The sequence below is a fragment of the Heptranchias perlo genome, chromosome 10 (genome assembly GCF_035084215.1).
Source record: "Heptranchias perlo isolate sHepPer1 chromosome 10, sHepPer1.hap1, whole genome shotgun sequence".
NCBI classification, from domain to species: domain Eukaryota; kingdom Metazoa; phylum Chordata; class Chondrichthyes; order Hexanchiformes; family Hexanchidae; genus Heptranchias; species Heptranchias perlo.
In genome coordinates, this window is record NC_090334.1 from 10,704,284 (window position 1) to 10,723,781 (window position 19,498).

At 45.4% G+C, this 19,498-nt stretch overlaps 1 protein-coding gene across 1 annotated transcript in view; it reads left to right on the plus strand.

Moving 5' to 3' along the window:
• LOC137326277 (pleckstrin homology domain-containing family H member 1-like) overlaps window positions 1-19,498 on the plus strand; it is an 85,601-nt gene that overhangs the window by 24,406 nt on the left and 41,697 nt on the right. The window contains 5 exon segments of the mRNA XM_067991205.1: window positions 372-530; window positions 5,352-5,432; window positions 8,704-8,883; window positions 10,291-10,399; window positions 16,813-16,925. Of these exon segments, the coding sequence (XP_067847306.1) occupies window positions 372-530; window positions 5,352-5,432; window positions 8,704-8,883; window positions 10,291-10,399; window positions 16,813-16,925 (642 nt within the window).

A 19,498-nucleotide genomic window follows, 5' to 3' on the forward strand; every position in this document is an offset into this window, starting at 1 on the left:
TATAGCCTATTAACCACATTCCATCTAGGTGCTTTTTAAAATAAAATGTGTGCGAATACACTTTTTATACAATCCCAACATTCAAACTCTTTTTCCAAATCCTTTCCGAGCAAAAAAAAAGTCCAAAAAAAATCCCGAAATGTGACAAGTCACACAAAGCGTATCGCACAATGTCAAAATGTATTGGGTTAAGTACGTATAACACATTGGAACCGAGATACTCAATGTGCCCTGTGACAACATGGGGCGTGCAGTTGGCTTTTTAATAAGGCGGGGCAGCCTCACTTCAGGAATCCTGAGAAATGCAACCCTCTCACAAGTGGCTGAAGAGGGCTCCTGTCGTGATTCGTTGTTGCTTGTGTCTCCTGCAGCTGGTGACAGAGAAACGGACGTACTACCTGACTGCTGACTCCCCAAACATCCTGGAGGAATGGATCCGTGTGCTCCAGAACATTCTAAAGGTTCAGCTGGCCAGCCCTGTCATCACTCAGATTGAGTCAAAGCCATCTGTCAAAGGCTGGCTGACCAAGGTAAGAGGCTGATGTGAACTTCAGCAAAACTTCTACGCTGTTGAACAATTTCTCCGAACAGTCCCTCCCATCCTGTGCCTTTGGTTCTATGAGGACATGACAATACTCATCTGGTGCCACACTGAAAGGCAGGGAGCTGCTTCCGATCAGCACTCAATTGCTTCTAAATAGTCATCCTTGGCTCAGTGGGTAGCACTCTCGCCTCTGAGTCAGAAGGGTGTGGGTTGAAGCCCCGCCCCATAGACCTGAGCACATAATCCAGGCTGACACTTCAGTGCAGTACCGAGGGAGCGCTGCACTGTCAGAGTTGCCGTCTTTCGAATGAGACGTTAAACCAAGGCCCTGTCTGCCCTCTCAGGTGGACGTAAAAGATCTCATTGTACTATTCGAAGAAGAGCAGGGGAATTCTCCCAGTGCCCTATCCAACATTTATCCCTCAACCAACACCTAAACACAGGTGATCTGGCCATTATCCCATTGCTGTTTGTGGGACCTCGCTGTGTGCAAATTGGCTGCCACGTTCCCTACCTTACAATAGTGACCACATTTCAAAAGCACTTCATTTGCTGTAAAGCACTTTGGGACGTCCTGAGGTCGTGAATGGCGCTATAGAAATGCAAGTCTTTCTTTCTTTCTTCATTATGAACTTGTTCTGTGGCACCCAGTCTGTGGGTTTTCCTGTTTCATCAACTTCATTTGGCACCTACAGAGTCCTGTGGGAAAAGAAATAAGAGAACGATTAGCAGCACAATGCACAATGCAGTTGAGCCCCAAAGTGCTGGGATCACATCCACGATTCTCGAATTTCATTATCTTAAAGACCTCTATCAGGTCACCCCTCAGCCTTCTCTATTCTAGAGAAAAGAGCCCCAGCCTGTTTAGTCTTTCCTGATCAGTATATCCTCTCAGTTCTGGTATCATCCTTGTGAATCTTTTTTGCACCTTCTCCAGTGCCTCTATATCCTTTTTATAATATGGAGACCAGAATTGTTCACAGTACGCTAAGTGTGGTCTAACCAAGGTTCAATACAAGTTTAACATAACTTCTCTGCTTTTCAATTCTATCCCTCTAGAAATGAACCCCAGTGCTTGGTTTGCCTTTTTTATGGCCTTATTAACCTATGTCACTACTTTTAGTGATTTGTGTATCTGTACCCCCAGATCCCTCTGCTCCTCTACCCCAGTCAGACTCTTATTATCCAGGCAGTGTGTGGCCTCCTTATTCTTCCTACCAAAATGCACCACCTCACACTTATATATATTGAAATTCATTTGCCAATTACACACCCATTCTGCAAGTTTATTAATGTCTTCTTGTACTTTGTTGCATTTTTTCCTTTGTATTAACTACACCCCCAATTGCGTATCATTTGCAAATTTTGAAATTGTATTTCCGATTCCAAATCATTAATGTAAATTGTGAACAATGGTGGTCCCAGCACCGATCCCTGCGGAACACCACTTCCCACCTTTTGTCAGTCTGAGTAGCTACCTTCCTTAACCCCTACTCTCTTTTCTGTTTTGTAACCAGCTTTTTATCCATTCTGCTACTTGTCCCCTGACTCCACATGCTCTGACCTTTGTCATGAATCTACAATGCTGCACCTTATCGAAGGCCTTTTGAAAATCCAAATATATCACATCCACTACGTTACCCTTGTCTACTCCTTTTGTTACTTCTTCAAAGAATTCACTAAGGCTGGTCAAGCATGACCTTCCCTTCTGAAATCCGTGCTGACTGCTCTTTATTATATTTTCATTTTCTAGATGTTTTTCTATTAAATCTTTGAGTGAAGATTCCATTATCTTTCCTACCACCGACATTAAGCTAAATTGGTCTATAGTTCCCTTGACTTGTTCTATCTCCCTTTTTAAATATAGAAATAACATTAGCTGTCCGCCAGTAGTAATGGAATCCTTCCACTACTTCACACTGTTCTCCAAGGGGTGAGTTTGAAGATAGGCAAACAGCAATTTCATCACAGAAAGTAATGGAGTCTCGGAGAGGGAGGCACCCCCAGCTGCCTTGTGTGTGGCTCTCTTCCAGAGTGCCATTGGCGGACACTTAGGGTGCATAGACAACCTGTCCCTATCAATTGGAGATCAGAACAAAGGGGTTATTAGGATCAGGAAAAGACCCTGTCTAAAGTAAGGCAGAAAATGCTGGAAAACATTCAGCAAGTCAGGCAGCATCTCTGGAGAGAGAAACAGAGTTAAGGTTTCAGCTCGATGACCTTTCATCAGAACTGGAAGATGTTCGAGATTTAACAGTTTATAAGCAAATACAGAGGTAGGGAAAGGAGGGGGTAAGGAAAGAACAAAAGGGGAAAGGTCTGTGATAGGGTGGAGAGCAGATTAGTTGAGACCCTGTCTGATATCGTGAGGTGTATCAAATGGGGACACGGTTATCAGTGTGGGAAAAGGGCAACCCATGAAGGAAAGAGAAAAATGTACCTTTAGAGAATTACATAGTCCAGCAAAAATCTTTGACTATCGTAATGTGGGGAAGTAAGTATACTGCACCATGTGTGGTTTTCTCTCCATCACCCTTTATTAAGCCAGTGGGACAGCCCATTTATATTTTCTCCTTTAAAATAATAATGCATACACATATTGTTGCCTCACTCCGTGAAAACAAAAAACAAACACAATTGGGAGGAAGGGCCAGTCCATGTACTCACTGCTCCTACCTGTGTGCAGGAACACAGTGCACTGCATACCCCATAGTGTGTCCCATCTTGATTGGTTAGAGACTGATCGGCACAAGGAGGACCAGGCTTGCAGTACTGTCGAAGACTATTTTCACCCCCAGGGAGTGGTGAATGCAGTGTTGAGGCTCTGAGTAGATGCTGTGTTCGTGTCAAGTATATTTTGGACTCAACTCATAGCCCAATGCTTTCAACCTACCAGATGTTTCTTCTGCATCAGCTTGACTAAACAGCTGTTTGGCATTTTTTGCATGGGTGGTGGGAGGAGCTCGATCACTGCATTACCCAACGCTCGAGAGGACACTTTGGAGTTGGCACCAGTTCAAATGCAATGGTTCAGCAAAACCAATTGAGTCATTTGAATTGGTGCCAGATGAGGAGACTGTTCAAATCGCATCCTTAATTTTTGAACTGAGTTTCATGTTAACAGTTTGTTTTCTATCAGCTCTGCCTGTGCAAGTCTCTCCCACACAGTGTCTTCTCCTGAAACCATGTCCTCGCACTACCCCTGCACAGACATCCAGATGCAAAGTTAACCATTCGTTGCCCAAGCAGGCTGGATAAGAGTATTGACATCCCTCATGACCCCATAACATTTCTACGCTCCATCAACCAGCAGGGTCAAATTCATAAACAACCTGTGGCTACATCATTTTGTGTAATATGGAGTAGAGATTCCAATACTGTGGAAGATGAACCATAATCACTTTTCCCTTCCACCCGCCCTCCCACCCCAATTTTCTCCCCCATTTGTGTCCCCCCCCCCCCCCACCCCACCTTAGCGTGCTGGGGTAGGGTTCCACCCGCCAGTTCTCCGCCCAGCCGATTGTTCATCATGTGTGCACCGAGACGGTTGCTGTCAGCAGGCATAGGAGACTCCACAGCCATACATTTTCCAGGAAGGGTCATTGTCTAATGTTGGGAGTCGGAGTCTCCCCATCTCTGGAACCTTCTGCAGCCCTTCAACCCTCCGAGATCTCTGAGTTCCTCCAACTCTGGCTTCTTGTACATCCCCCACTTCCTTCACCCCACCATTGGCGGCCGTGCCTTCAGCTATCTAGGCCCTAAGCTCTGGAATTCCCTCCCTAAATCTCTCCGCTTCTCCCTCTCTCTCCTCCTTTAAGACCCTCCTTAAAACCTACCTCTTTGACCAAAGCTTTTTGGTCACCTGTCCTAAATCTCCTTCTTTGGCTCGGTGTCAAATTTTATTTGATAAACGCTCCTGTGAAGCGCCTTGGGAGATTTTACTACGTTAAAAGCGCTATATAAATACAAGTTATTGTTGATATGTTCCCCCACCCTTCTCTGGTCCATCAGTGCTGGGGACAACTATCGCATCCTTAACCGCTACCCCAGCTGAGATCAGCTAACTCGGTGCAAACCTCAGAGCTTCTGGTCTTTGTGTCATTCCTTTGAGATGAAGGTTGTGTGCTTTTGTTTTGAGCTAAATCAAAGGCAAGAAATCAATGGCTTTCTGAAGCTGAGGGTTGTGCATGTCAAAAAATGATAGCTGCTTTAACCTTGTCCTGTGTGCATTCTGTTGATATTCTTGTAATGAGACTGCCTCTTAAACTACCTATTGATTCTGGAGTATGATTAATAGAAACTGTTCAATGTAGTGATAAGTACTATTGAGCTCGTGTTCTTATGTGATGCGTCCTGGATTACATTTCAAACAAAGTCAACTTGACCCCACAAAGGTTATTCAAACTTTGGTTCAGTGTTGGACGGGACTGATAGCTAAGCTGCTTCTAATACAACCTCTCTTCTATTCTAGGGAATAATGTTTCGATGGAGAGACTGCCTCTCATTTTGAATACCTGTCATTTTAAGCCTTGGAAAAATAGATTGGGATTCAAATTCAGGCTCATAAAATGGTCAAGAAGCTTGGGCCAACCTTCCTCGAGCCATTTTATCTCCTGCAGGGGTCAATGGTGGAAGCAGGGGTCAAAATATCAATCTGATTATAGGTCCAGTCTTGACTGTCCATGAGGTAGTGAGTCCAATTTGCTTCAGATTTGCCCCACGTTTAATCTTACCACAAAAGACAGATGTCCCATTCGCTCACTCACACTGAATACTGATGGTTGACTGTTATTAATGCATGTTACAGGTGAGGCATGGTTACTCCAAACTGGTCTGGTGCTCCCTGATAGGAAAGATGTTCTACTACTTTCGGAACCAAGATGACAAGGTATTTAAAGGCTGCCAGTGAGCGGATCTAGATTCAGACTGAAGCCAGGTGATCGAGGGGCAAGTGGGGTTTTCTTTAAACAGTGCTGCTCCGCGGAGTGACCGGTGCCTCTCCTTGAAGTGACATTTGGAACCTGAGCTATCCGCAGAGGCTGCTTTTGGCCTCTGCCTGGTGTGAGACATGGGGCTCGAATACATCAGTGCTGCCCAGTACGTTAGCCACTAGACACATGTGGCTAATTGGGAATCCAGATGTGGAAAATTGCATTTAACTTTAACCTTTTTGTACGTTTGTTGTTAAAACAGTAGGATTAACAGTAGAGTGTGCAAATGTTCTTTGATCCTTGTGAGTGCTACCGAATGATGGTAGAGTAAGTAAATATACACGTGAAGTACATTCACCTGTTTTGTGTGAGTGGATGTGAGGCATTTTCTACTAAAATCAGTGCTCGTGGTTAAAATGGTGTCGCCACAGCTACACCTGGAGCTAGTCAGCAATTTCTATTGGACAACTCTGAAATACATAATGCCTTGAAAGTCAGAATGAAGGCAGATAAAGTCATTAAAAAGGCCAACAGCGTCTTGTGTTTTATAAATACGGGCATAGAGCACAAGGGGAAAGAAGCATTGATAAATCTGTACAAAACATTGGATAGGCCACAGTTAGAGTACTGTGTGCAGTTTTGGGCGTCCCATTACAGAAAGGAGAGCATTTGGTATTGATCACCAAGATGATGGCAGCAATGGGAATCTATAGTTACGAGGAGAAACTATTTCCACTAGAGCAGAGAGAACGGAGAAGAGATTTAATAGAGATTTTTAAAACTATGAAGGGTTTTGAGAGTGAATCGGGAAAGATTATTTCCTTCGGTTGGGGAGTCAGTGACATCAGTTTAAAATTGTCACTAAAAGGCTGAGGAGAGAAGTTGGTAGAGATTTATTTGTAGAGAGGGTTGTTTGGGTACAGAATGCTTTGCCACAGGTTGAGGCAGAGCCTACTGCAACCGTTAAAGGAAAATTTGATCAAAAGTTGAAGCAGATGTGTATATAGGGCTATGGGAAGAGAGCAGGGCGATGGGATTAGTTTTGGAATGCTCCAGCATTGAGCCGGCACAAACACAATGGGCTGAATGGCCTCATCCTGTCCTGTAAACTACTGCAGTTATATATGTTGTGTTGTCATCAAATGACGGTTTGGTTTTGTTGCTTGTTATGTCCAAAAAAAACACTTAAGTTGGTGTGTTAATGTAATAGCTGCTTTTATTTCAGACTCTCTGGAACATTCTCTCTGGATATAAGATACTAGAATGTTTGATTCGGGGAGGAAAATTGGGATCTAGTGAACGTAAGGTCCGGGTCACCAACTACTGCCTGCTGTTGTAATCTTTAGTCATGCAAATGGTTGATAAAGGGGCTGGTGGAGCTGATGCTTCCTCTGTGACCCTTCACTCCTCTATCCATGCAGGCCCTGATCAAGAGGACATAATAGGTTAGTTCATGGATTTTTCTACATACGTCAATGGGTCAACCTTCAAGGGAGCAAGCTTAGGTGGTGAGGGAGTGCGCCATCTCCACCAGCCAGTTTTCCCTCATATCTCAAAGGTGGCTCTTTGTAGCCGTAGACTCAACATGTCCAACCAGTGAAGAGTAGCAACCAACAAAGCTTGAAAGTAGGCAACTGAGAGGTGATATATGAGAAGTATATAAGATAGTAAAAGGGAATGGAAAAGATAAATCTGGAATACAACTTTAAATAGGACACAGGCTCAAACTAGTAAAGGTACATTTAAGATTGATACCAGGAATTGATCATCGCATGGAATGGACTCCCAGATAAAGTAGTGGAGGCAATAACCTCAGAGTCATTTAATTCGCTGTGTAACTGTACACAGTCCCTGTTTATTCAGCAGGGTAAGGGTCACTCACTGTGTAACTGTACACAGTCCCTGTTTATTCAGCAGGGTAAGGATCACTCACTGTGTAACTGTACACAGTCCCTGTTTATTCAGGGTAAGGGTCACTCACTGTGTAACTGTACACAGTCCCTGTTTATTCAGGGTAAGGGTCACTCACTGTAACTGTACAGAGTCCCTGTTTATTCAGGGTAAGGGTCACTCACTGTAACTGTACAGAGTGCCTATTTATTCAGGGTAAGAGTCACTCACTGTAACTGTACAGAGTCCCTGTTTATTCAGGGTAAGGGTCACTCACTGTGTAACTGTACACAGTCCCTGTTTATTCAGGGTAAGGGTCACTCACTGTAACTGTACAGAGTCCCTGTTTATTCAGGGTAAGGGTCACTCACTGTAACTGTACAGAGTCCCTGTTTATTCAGGGTAAGGGTCACTCACTGTGTAACTGTACACAGTCCCTGTTTATTCAGGGTAAGGGTCACTCACTGTGTAACTGTACACAGTCCCTGTTTATTCAGGGTAAGGGTCACTCACTGTGTAACTGTACACAGTCCCTGTTTATTCAGGGTAAGGGTCACTCACTGTGTAACTGTACACAGTCCCTGTTTATTCAGGGTAAGGGTCACTCACTGTGTAACTGTACACAGTCCCTGTTTATTCAGGGTAAGGGTCACTCACTGTGTAACTGTACAGAGTCCCTGTTTATTCAGGGTATGGGTCACTCACTGTAACTGTACACAGTCCCTGTTTATTCAGGGTAAGGGTCACTCACTGTGTAACTGTACACAGTCCCTGTTTATTCAGGGTAAGGGTCACTCACTGTGTAACTGTACAGAGTCCCTGTTTATTCAGGGTATGGGTCACTCACTGTAACTGTACAGAGTCCCTGTTTATTCAGCAGGGTAAGGATCACTCACTGTGTAACTGTACAGAGTCCCTGTTTATTCAGCAGAGTTGGACTGCAAATATGGGATCAATCTCTGATGAGCAGGATTTGATCTTCGCAAAGTTGATTGCAAATAGGCCTGTCTCAAATTCTGGGATGCTGAATATACCAGTAATGTCCCTTGTATGCCACCACTGCACCTCAAAAGAGAAGTAAGTAGATTTCTATCACAGCATTAAATGAACAGTCTTGGTGATGGGCCAAGGTACATAGAGCAAAGTTATGAAGGGTAGGAGCAAAGACAAGGTCAATCACGAAGTAATCACTGGATGACACCAAGCTTACTCACAATCAGCACACAGTTGATTGCATTTCTCTGTAAGCTTTGTGCCGTCATTAATCGTTCCTGTACGAGGGACATGAGGAAAGGAGTTTGACCTTGTTTGAAATGCTTTGCTCGTTTGATCGTTTAGTTCCCCCTGGGCCATCTGAAGGTCCGAGAGGCTAAAGTTGAAGAGGTGGACCGTTCCTGCGACTCCGACGAGGATTACGAGGCGGGAGGCCGAGGGTTCCTCTCTTCGCACTTCACTTTGGTCATCCATCCAAAGGATCAAAGTCCGACTTACCTGCTGATTGGAACTAAACAGGAAAAGGTGAGAGATGTGTGGGGAATGGGGAGAAAAAAGTTAAAATCGACCCCAAATGTGTTCAGGAGAGGGCGAGGAAAATGGAGAGAACATTTGCCAAAAAAAAAGTCTTCGTGTTTTGATTAGTAAGAAGCTCCAGCTACCTGCCTCATTGGAGAGCCCCTCACTGTGGACAATGCAGTCTGGTGGATAATCGAGCTGCCACTCTATAGTTGGGTTGCCAACCCTCTAGGGTTGCCCTGGAGTCTCCAGGAATTAAAGACTAATCTCCAGGACACTTGCTGCGAGCAAAACCCGGGAGAAAAATAATTGGGGCAATTTTCTTTAAACACTTTGTTTATTAGTTATAAAAATGTTGGACATGGGGAAAAAGGCTGTTTGACTGACAGTCAAAAATCAGCCAGTCAGGTAATGAAGAATCTATTTGCTTTCTAATTGGCCATGGGAAGGCGGAGCGCCATGGAGATGGGCATGTTGGGCAACCAATGGCAGGAGTATGAGGGCGGGACAATTGGAGGCAGGAGGTCATGTGATGAAACCTCCAGGAATATGTCCAAACAGAATTGGCAACCCGACTCTATAGGCTAATCCCAACTAGAACACACGAGTGAAATCTAAGCCAAAATGAAGGATATAGCTCCAGGTAGTAAACAGTAACATGTTAGTAGTGTTCCACCAAACCTTACGTCTGGGTGAAGCAGTAATATGGTTTAAAAGTGGCATTGTGATTGGATTCCAGTTTTCTAATTTGAGAACCAATCACCCAATTTCAGTGGGTTCAAAGGGCACATTGAGCATACAGATATAAGTGTCTGGTGATCGGTTGCAGCCTTTGATCTCTCTCTGCATCTCTATCTCCTATTCACTCTCTCACTGTCTTGTACTCACCTGCTATGTCTCACTCTGCATCTCAATTTTTAATTCTCGGGATGTGGGCGTCACTTGCAAGGCTGGCATTTACTGCCCATCCCTAGTTGCCCTGAGAAAGTGGTGATGGGCCTTCTACTTGAACCACTGCAGTTAGGAGTCAGCCACATTGGTACATGACTGGAGTCATATACAGGCCAGACCGGGCAAGGACAGCAGGTTTACTTCCCTAAAGGGCATTAGTTGGGTTTTTACAACAATTCGACAGTTTCGGTCACTTTTACTGATACCAGCTTTTTATTTCAGAGTTTTCAAACTGAATTCAAATTCTCAAACTGCCATGGTGGGGTTTGAACTCACGTTCACTGGATTATTAGCCCAGGTCATTAGTGCAGTAACATAACCACTACACTATCGTACTCTGCTGCTAATCTCAATCTCTGTCACTCAATCCCTCGCACACACTCTCGGACTCACACTGGAGTATGAATCATGGGGTTTTGTATCACTCATGTGTTGCTTTTCCTCAATCCTCTTGTCCCACAGGACACCTGGCTCTACCACTTGACAGTGGCAGCTGGGAGCAGCCGTTCCAAAGTGGGCACAGATTACGAGCAGCTCATTGGGAAACTGCTGGACGTCAATGGAGAGTCAAGTGAGTGCAGCACAGGAAGATCTGGGAACTGCAGTAACCAAAGGGCCCAGGATCTTCTAGTGGGCTGTAGATTAAAAGAATATTATCATTATTTTATTTTTGGTAACAGCCCAATGTTATTCCATTATCTCCACTGTGTACCGTATGTGTGGTTAATGTGAAGGGTATGGAGTGACCATGAATGAGCCTCACACACCAGCTTGGGTTGGAGTCGACCCTGGACACTGATTTCAAGGATTAGAAATATTAGAACAGGAGGAGGCCATTCAGCCCCACGAGCCTGTTCCGCCATTCAATTAGATCATGGCTGATTTTTGCCCGCCTTAATACCCTTGCCTATCAACATTGATGATGTTGTTGGGAGTGTACAGCTGTGCTTCCCAGCTGTGTCGGTGACTGGTGGGTTTTGACAATGTTGCCCCAGGCTCTGTGAGTTACCATAATCAGGCTGGTTGAAGCATGTCCCTCTTGCTTGGTGCCAAAGCTATTGGGGGAATCATAGAAAGGTTACAGCACAGAAAGAGACCATTCGGCCCATCGAGTCCGTGCCAGCTCTACGCAGGAGCAATCCAGCGAGTCCCACTCTCCTGCCCCATATCAAGTTCTTATCCAGTTCCCTTTTGAAGGCCATGATTGAATCTACCTCCACCACCCCCTCGGGCAGTGCATTCCAGATCCTAACCACTCGCTGTGTAAAAAGGTTTTTCCTCATGTCACCTTTGGTTCTTTTGCCAATCACCTTAAATCTATGTCCTCTGGTTCTTGACCCTTCCACCAATGGTAAACAGATTCTCTGTATCTACTCTGTCTAGACCCTTCGTGATTTTGAATACCTCTATCAAATCTCCTCGCAACCGTCTCTGTTCCAAGGAGAACAATCCCAGCTTCTCCAGTCTATCCACGTAATTAAAATCCCTCATCCCTGGAACCACTGTAGTGAATCTCTTCTGCACCCTCTCTAAGGCCTTCACATCTTTCCTGAAGTGCGGTGCCCAGAACTGGACACAGTACTCCAGTTGTGGCTAAACCAGTGTTTTATAAAGGTTCATCATGACTTCGTGAAGAGCAAGTACAGGGCAGTAATCTCCCCCCTAATTGCAGGTGGTAAACATTTAGTGCCCGTATGGATACCAAGCACCCCTCTCACCCTATGGTTCGTTAAAGGGGTGGAATTAGGTTGGTATTGGGGTTCTCTGCACAATCAGTTGATTTTGGGAGTCTTGGGTACAGTGGCTGTTGTCAGAACTTGCGATTAAAACAGGATAGTAGAGGTTAGTTGGTTCAAGTCTCCTTTCTTCCACTGCTGCGTGTCCAGAACAAGTTATTTCTCTCCGATCAGAGTATCAGCTTGCCTCCATGTCCAGCAGATCATGATCTTCATGGTTGATGTTTATATTAGCTGGTATGTAACAGACTCATCTTTGGGTTGTTTCCGTATCGAAAAGTATTTTTACGTTGACTGGCCTTTAGTCTGACTCTCACACCCCTATCAGGAGAACCAATGGACTAGCCTGACTCACACCCCACTACCGGGAGGGCTGATGGACTAGCCTGACTCACACCTTATTACTGGGAGGACCGACGGACTAGACTTGGCAGGGGGATGGGATACAGAGTGGAGCTACAATAGGGGGTGATGTGCAGCCAAATATAGAGAAAAAAAACAAGTCAGCTTGCAAGACAGGGCAAATATGTAAGGGCAAGGCTGGATGCAAGGAGTCTTGCGAATAAGGTGGATGAACTGAAGGTGTTGCTAAACACATGGGAGTATGATATTGTTGCTGTCACAGAGACATGGTTGAGGGAGGGGCAAGACTGGCAGCTCAATATTCCGGGGTACAGAATCTTCAGGCAAGACAGAGGGGGAGGTATAAGAGGAGGGGGGGGGTCGCAATATTAATTAAAGAATCAATTACTGCCATAAGGAGGGATGATATATTATCAGGTTCCTCTAATGAGGCCATATGGGTGGAGCTTAAAAACAAAAAGGGGGCAAGCACTTTGATGGGAGTGTACTATAGGCCCCCAAACAGTCAGGGGGAGATCGAGGAACAGATATGTAGGCAAATCTCAGAAAATTGTGCAAATAATAGGGTAATAATCGTGGGGGATTTCAACTTCCCCAATATTAACTGGGATACTCAGAGTGTAAAAGGCTGAGAGGGTACAAAATTCTTAACGTGCATCCAGGAGAGCTTTTTGAGCCAGCATGTAGAAAGTCCTACAAGAGAGGGGGCGGTACTGGACCTAATTCTAGGGAATGTGGCCGGCCAAGTGGAAGAAGTGCTCGTTGGTGAGCACTTTGGTGACAGTGACCATAATTCGGTGAGATTTAAGGTGGTCATGGAAAAGGACAGGGAGGGGCCGGAAATAAAGGTTCTAAATTGGGGGAAGGCCGATTTTAATAGGATAAGGCAGGATCTGGCCAAAATGGACTGGGATCAGCTGCTTGTAGGAAAATCCGCATCGGAGCAATGGGAGTCTTTCAGAAGGGAGATTGAGACCATACAATGGCAACATGTTCCCGTAAAGGTCAAGGGTGGTTCCAAGAACTCCAGGGAACCTTGGATGTCAGGGGATATACGAGAATGGATTAGGAAAAAAAGGAGGGCTTTTGGCAGATACAAAAGGCTAAAGACGGAGGAAGCCCTTGAGGAGTACAAAAAGTGCAGGGGGATACTTAAAAAAGAAATTAGGAGATCAAGGAGGGGCCATGAAATAACACTGGCGAGCAAAATAAAGGAAAATCCTAAGATGTTTTATAAGTATATTAAGGGTAAGAGGATGACTAGGGAAAAAATAGGGCTCATTAGGGACAAAAATGGCAATCTGTGTGTGGAGCCGGCAGATGTAGGAGGGGTTCTAAATGAATTTTTTGCATCTGTTTTCACTATGGAGAAGGACGATGTAGACATAGAAATACGGCAGGGGGACTGTGATATACTCGAACATATTAACATCGAGCGGGAGGAGGTATTGGCGGTTTTAGCAGGCCTAAAAATGGATAAATCCCCAGGCCCGGACGAAATGTATCCCAGGCTACTGTGTGAGGCAAAGGAGGAGATTGCGGGGGCTCTCACACATATATTCAGAACCTCTCTGGCCACAGGGGATGTGCCAGAGGACTGGAGAACCGCTAATGTAATACCATTATTCAAGAAGGGGAGTAGGGAAAAACCGGGGAACTACAGGCCAGTGAGCCTAACATCAGTGGTAGGAAAATTATTGGAAAAAATTCTGAAGGACAAAATTAGTCTCCACTTGGAGAAGCAAGGATTAATCAGGGATAGTCAACATGGCTTTGTCAAGGGAAGATCATGTCTGACTAATTTGATTGAATTTTTTGAGGGGGTGACTAGGCGTGTGGATGAGGGTAACGCAGTGGATGTGGTATACATGGATTTCAGTAAGGCCTTCGATAAAGTCCCCCACAGGAGACTGGTCAAGAAGGTACGAGCCCATGGAATCCAGGGTGCCTTGGCACTTTGGATACAAAACTGGCTTAGTGGCAGAAGGCAGAGGGTGATGGTCGAAGGTTGTTTTTGTGACTGGAAGCCTGTGGCCAGTGGGGTACCACAGGGATCGGTGCTGGGTCCCTTGCTGTTTGTGGTCTACATTAATGACTTGGATATGAATGTAAAAGGTATGATCAGTAAGTTCGCTGATGATACAAAGATTGGTAGGGTGGTAAATAGTGAGGAGGATAGCCTCAGTCTGCAGGACGATATAGATGGGTTGGTCAGATGGGCGGAACAGTGGCAAATGGAATTTAACCCGGAAAAGTGCGAGGTGATGCACTTTGGAGGGACTAACAAGGCAAGGGAATACACAATGAATGGGAGGACCCTAGGCAAGACAGAGGGTCAGAGGGATCTTGGTGTGCAAGTTCACAGATCCCTGAAGGCGGCGGAACAGGTGGATAAGGTGGTAAAGAAGGCATATGGGATACTTGCCTTTATTAGCCGAGGCATAGAATATAAGAGCAAGGAGGTTATGATGGAGCTGTATAAAACACTGGTTAGGCCACAGCTGGAGTACTGTGTGCAGTTCTGGTCGCCGCACTACAGGAAGGATGTGATCGCTTTGGAGAGGGTGCAGAGGAGATTCACCAGGATGTTACCAGGGCTGGAGCGCTTCAGCTATGAAGAGAGACTGGGAAGATTGGGTTTGTTTTCCTTGGAGCAGAGGAGGCTGAGGGGGGACATGATTGAGGTGTACAAAATTATGAGGGGCACAGATAGGATGGATACTAAGGAGCTTTTTCCCTTCGTTGAGGGTTCTATAACAAGGGGACATAGATTCAAGGTAAAAGGCGGGAGGTTTAGAGGGGATTTGAGAAAGAACTTTTTCACCCAGAGGGTGGTTGGAGTCTGGAACTCACTGCCTGAAAGGGTTGTGGAGGCAGGAACCCTCACAACATTCAAGAAGCATTTGGATGAGCACTTGAAATGCCATAGCATACAAGGCTACGGACCAAATGCTGGAATATGGGATTAGAGTAGACAGGGCTGATGGCTGGCGTGGACACGATGGGCCGAAGGGCCTCTATCCGTGCTGTATGACTCTATGACTCTATGACTCTATGAGTCACACCCCCCTAACAGGAGAGCCAATGGACTGACCTTTAATCTTTTTTTTTGTTCAGATATGTGGGCATCGCTGGTGAAGCCAGCATTTATTGCCCATCCCTAATTGCCCTTGAGAAGGTGGTGGTGAGCCGCCTTCTTGAACCGCTGCAGTCCGTGTGGTGAAGGTTCTCCCACAGTGCTGTTAGGAAGGGAGTTCCAGGATTTTGACCCAGCGACGATGAAGGAACGGCGATATATTTCCAAGTCGGGATGGTGTGTGACTTGGAGGGGAACATGCAGGTGGTGTTGTTCCCATGTGCCTGCTGCCCTTGTCCTTCTAGGTGGTAGAGGTCGCGGGTTTGGGAGGTGCTGTCAAAGAAGCCTTGGCGAGTTGCTGCAGTGCATCCTGTGGATGGTACACACTGCAGCCACAGTGCGCTGGTGGTGAAGGGAGTGAATGTTTAGGGTGGTGGATGGGGTGCCAATCAAGCGGGCTGCTTTGTCCTGGATGGTGTCGAGCTTCTTGAGTGTTGTTGGAGCTGCACTCATCCAGGCAAGTGGAGAGTATTCCATCACACTCCTGACTTGTGCCTTGTAGATGGTGGAAAGGCTTTGGGGAGTCAGGAGGTGAGTCACTCGCCGCAGAATACCCAGCCTCTGGCCTGCTCTTGTAGCCACAATATTTATATGGCTGGTCCAGTTAAGTTTCTGGTCAGTAGTGACCCCCAGGATGTTGATGGTAATGCCGTTGAATGTCAAGGGGAGGTGGTTAGACTCTCTCTTGTTGGAGATGGTCATTGCCTGGCACTTAAGTGGCAAGCAACATTTGCGCCAGACATCAGCCCAAGCCTGGATGTTGTCCGGGTCTTGCTGCATGCGGGCACGGACTGCTTCATTATCTGAGGGAACTGAACACTGTGTAATCATCAGCAAACATCCCCACTTCTGACCTTACTATGGAGGGAAGGTCATTGATAAAGCAGCTGAAGATGGTTGGGCCTAGGACACTGCCCTGAGGAACTCCTGCAGCAATGTCCTGGGGCTGAGATGATTGGCCTCCAACAACCACTACCATCTTCCTTTGTGCTAGGTATGACTCCAGCCACTGGAGAGTTTTCCCCCTGATTCCCATTGACATCAATTTTACTAGGGCTCCTTGGTGCCACACTCGGTCAAATGCTGCCTTGATGTCAAGGGCAGTCACTCTCACCTCACCTCTGGAATTCAGCTCTTTTGTCCATGTTTGGACCAAGGCTGTAATGAGGTCTGGAGCCGAGTGATCCTGGCGGAACCCAAACTGAGCATCGGTGAGCAGGTTATTGGTGAGTAAGTGCCGCTTGATAGCACTGTCGACTACACCTTCTATCAGTTTGCTGATGATTGAGAATAGACTGATGGGGCGGTAATTGGCCAGATTGGATTTGTCCTGCTTTTTGTGGACTGAATATACCTGGCTCCTACCTTTTGAACTGTCTGCCTTAGGTGGCCGTAGCAGGTGTTAAAATCCCGGCAGTATATCTCTCAGGGTCATAGGAGCACATGATCCTTCCCACCACATCAAGGTGTAGTCTCTAAGGAAGAGATAGTAGAGGCGTTTGGTGCCAGTTAAACCCAGTGCCAATATTGGGTAATGACCACACTGCCCACTGGACAGCGTCAGCTGGAGCAGCAAGACCAGTGGCCACAAAAGCAATTCCGAAATGATACCAGAGTTTACAGTGGACTCTGCATTTGGTTTGTGGGGATCCGTTCTTGAATTCTCTGGTCCATGTGTGGGGAGGTGCAGATTTGAGCTCGTGGGGTGAATTGTCCTTTGTGACATGCATTTTGCTTCTTTGCCCGTAGATTCACCAATCTGGAAACACCCTATACTGTGCTGCAGTAAAGATGGCATCCTGAACGCTCTCACCACTCTCCCCTCCGAAGCACTGCAGACCGAAGCACTCAAACTGTTCAAGGTAAAAACTGATGCACCTTTGATTGGTGTGGAACCAGTGTCGATGTGATCAGAGGTCATGTTTTTTTTGTAAAAGCTTGCTTGCTCGCTTAAAATGTTTTTTTTAAACAGATGCTACTTGTGTAGTCCAGATGTTTCTATGTAGAGTTACCATCTGCTGTGGTGTCTCTAATGCCCCCATCCTTACTAACCTACATTGGTTTCTAGTCCCCCAATGCCTCCAATTTAAAATCCTCATCTCGTGTTTAAATCCCTTCATGGTCTCGCCCCTCCCCATCTCTAGAACTTCCTCAATTCCTCTGAGTCTAGTCTCTTGTGCATTCACCTCACCATTTGCCTTCAGCTGCCTAGGCCTTGAGTTCTGGAATTTCCTCCGTAATTCCTTCCGTCTCTCCACCTCGCTCTCTCCCTTTAAGACCCTCCTTTTTGATAGGGTTTGATAGGTTAGAGGTGAAGGAGATGTTTCCACTTGTGGGGGAGACCATAAGTGGGGGCCATAAACATAAGATAGTCACTAATAAATCCAATAATGAATTCAGGAGAAACCTATGGTTAGAATGTGGAACTCGCTACCACATGGAGAAGTTGAGGTGAATAGCATGGATACACTTAAGGGAAAGCTAGATAAACACATGAAGGAAAAAGGAATAGAAAGTTATGCAGATAGGGTGAGATGAGGAGGCTCGTGTGGAGCATCAACACTGGCATGGACCAGTTGGGCTGAATGGCCTGATTCTGTGCTGCACATTTTATGTAAATGCACCTTTTTGACCAAGCTTTTGGTCACCCCTCCTAATATCTCCTGATTTTGTCTGATTACGCCTTTGCAAAGAACCTTGGGATGTTTTTCTACATTAAAGGCGCTATATAAATGCAAATTGTTGCCATAACTGGGGTGGGGGTCAGTTTAAAAGCTTTAGCTATTTTGGAGGTTGGATGTTTTTTTTTGCTTGCACACTGGAATTTGAAACAATAGAGAAAAGCCATGACTGTTCTATAGACAGAGGATGTCAAACATGGAATGGTTTACCACAAGTGGCTGTTGAGGCAGAGGCTGTAACATCATTTCAAAGGCAAGTGGATAAGTATGTAAAAAGGAAGAATACAAAAGGATACGGAGGTAGGATTGGGAAATGAGATTAGAATAGATAGCTATAGTTGAAGAGCTAGCACTGGCACAGGGATGATGGGCCAAATGGCCGCCTCCTGTGCTGTAATTGCTGTGATCCTATAAATACACTGCAGGTTCAACCTAAATGGCCGTGACTGAAGGCTGTTTTTTTTTACCAGAGATGACCAATCTGTTTTTGAATGGCCATCTACAGAGAACTGTTCCTCACTCTGTCACCCTGGTCCAACTTGGTCAAATGTAGAGGCTCCTCGTCCCTATGTTTAGTTCCATAAGTCTGCATTGATAACTTAGGACAGCCTTAAGTTCCAGAATAACCCTTGTTCTCCCACCTTTTTCCAACATGTTAAATGTACTTTTGAAGTTAAGACGCCCACACAATGCTTTTAACTGCGGCCTTAACCAATGATGAGTTGTATACAGAGATAAAGGAATGGCATGGTTTCAGAAGTGCCCCAGTACTTGATTAGGCATATCAGTAACAGCTTCAAACTAACTGAAACTTTCAGTGTAAGCTCAACAGTCACTTCCAAATCCTTGTCCTATTCCAGTTGTGTCAGTTGACGTCCTATGATGCTGTTCACAAAGCTAATCCTAAAAAACATTGAACAATGAAAGGCCCTTAAATTTAAAATGAAAAAAGGGAAACTGATTCTGTTCACTGAATGTAAGAAAGCAAAACTGGAGCATTGCTCTTAATGAGTTTATCTGGCTTAATTGTCCATGTTTGATTTGGTTCTTCCTGTTTTGTTTGGTCATCCTATTTGTTTTAATTTGATTGTCCCTGCCTGGTTTGGTTATCCTGGTTTAGTTTGGTTGTTCTTTCCGCCTAGTTTGTCCCTGTTTGGTTTAGTTTGGTTGGATTGTCCCTGTTTGGTTTGGTGTGGTTGTCCCTGTTTGGTTGGATTGTCCTGGTTTGGTTATCCTTGCCTTGTGTGGTTATCCTTGCCTGGTTTGATTGTTCCTGTTTGGTTTGGTTTGATCCTGTTTGGTTTGGTGTGGTTATCCTTGTCTGGTTTGGTTGTTCCTGTTTGGTTTGGTGTGGTTATCCTTGTCTGGTTTGGTTGTCCCTGTTTGGATTGGTGTGGTTATCCTTGTCTGGTTTGGTTGTCCCTGTTTGGATTGGTGTGGTTATCCTTGTCTGGTTTGGTTGTTCCTGTTTGGATTGGTGTGGTTATCCTTGTCTGGTTTGGTTGTTCCTGTTTGGTTTGGTTTGATCCTGTTTGGATTGGTGTGGTTATCCTTGTCTGGTTTGGTTGTTCCTGTTTGGTTTGGTTTGATCCTGTTTGGTTTGGTGTGGTTATCCTTGTCTGGTTTGGTTGTTCCTGTTTGGTTTGGTTTGATCCTGTTTGGTTTGGTGTGGTTATCCTTGCCTGGTTTGATTGTTCCTGTTTGGTTTGGTTTGATCCTGTTTGGATTGGTGTGGTTATCCTTGTCTGGTTTGG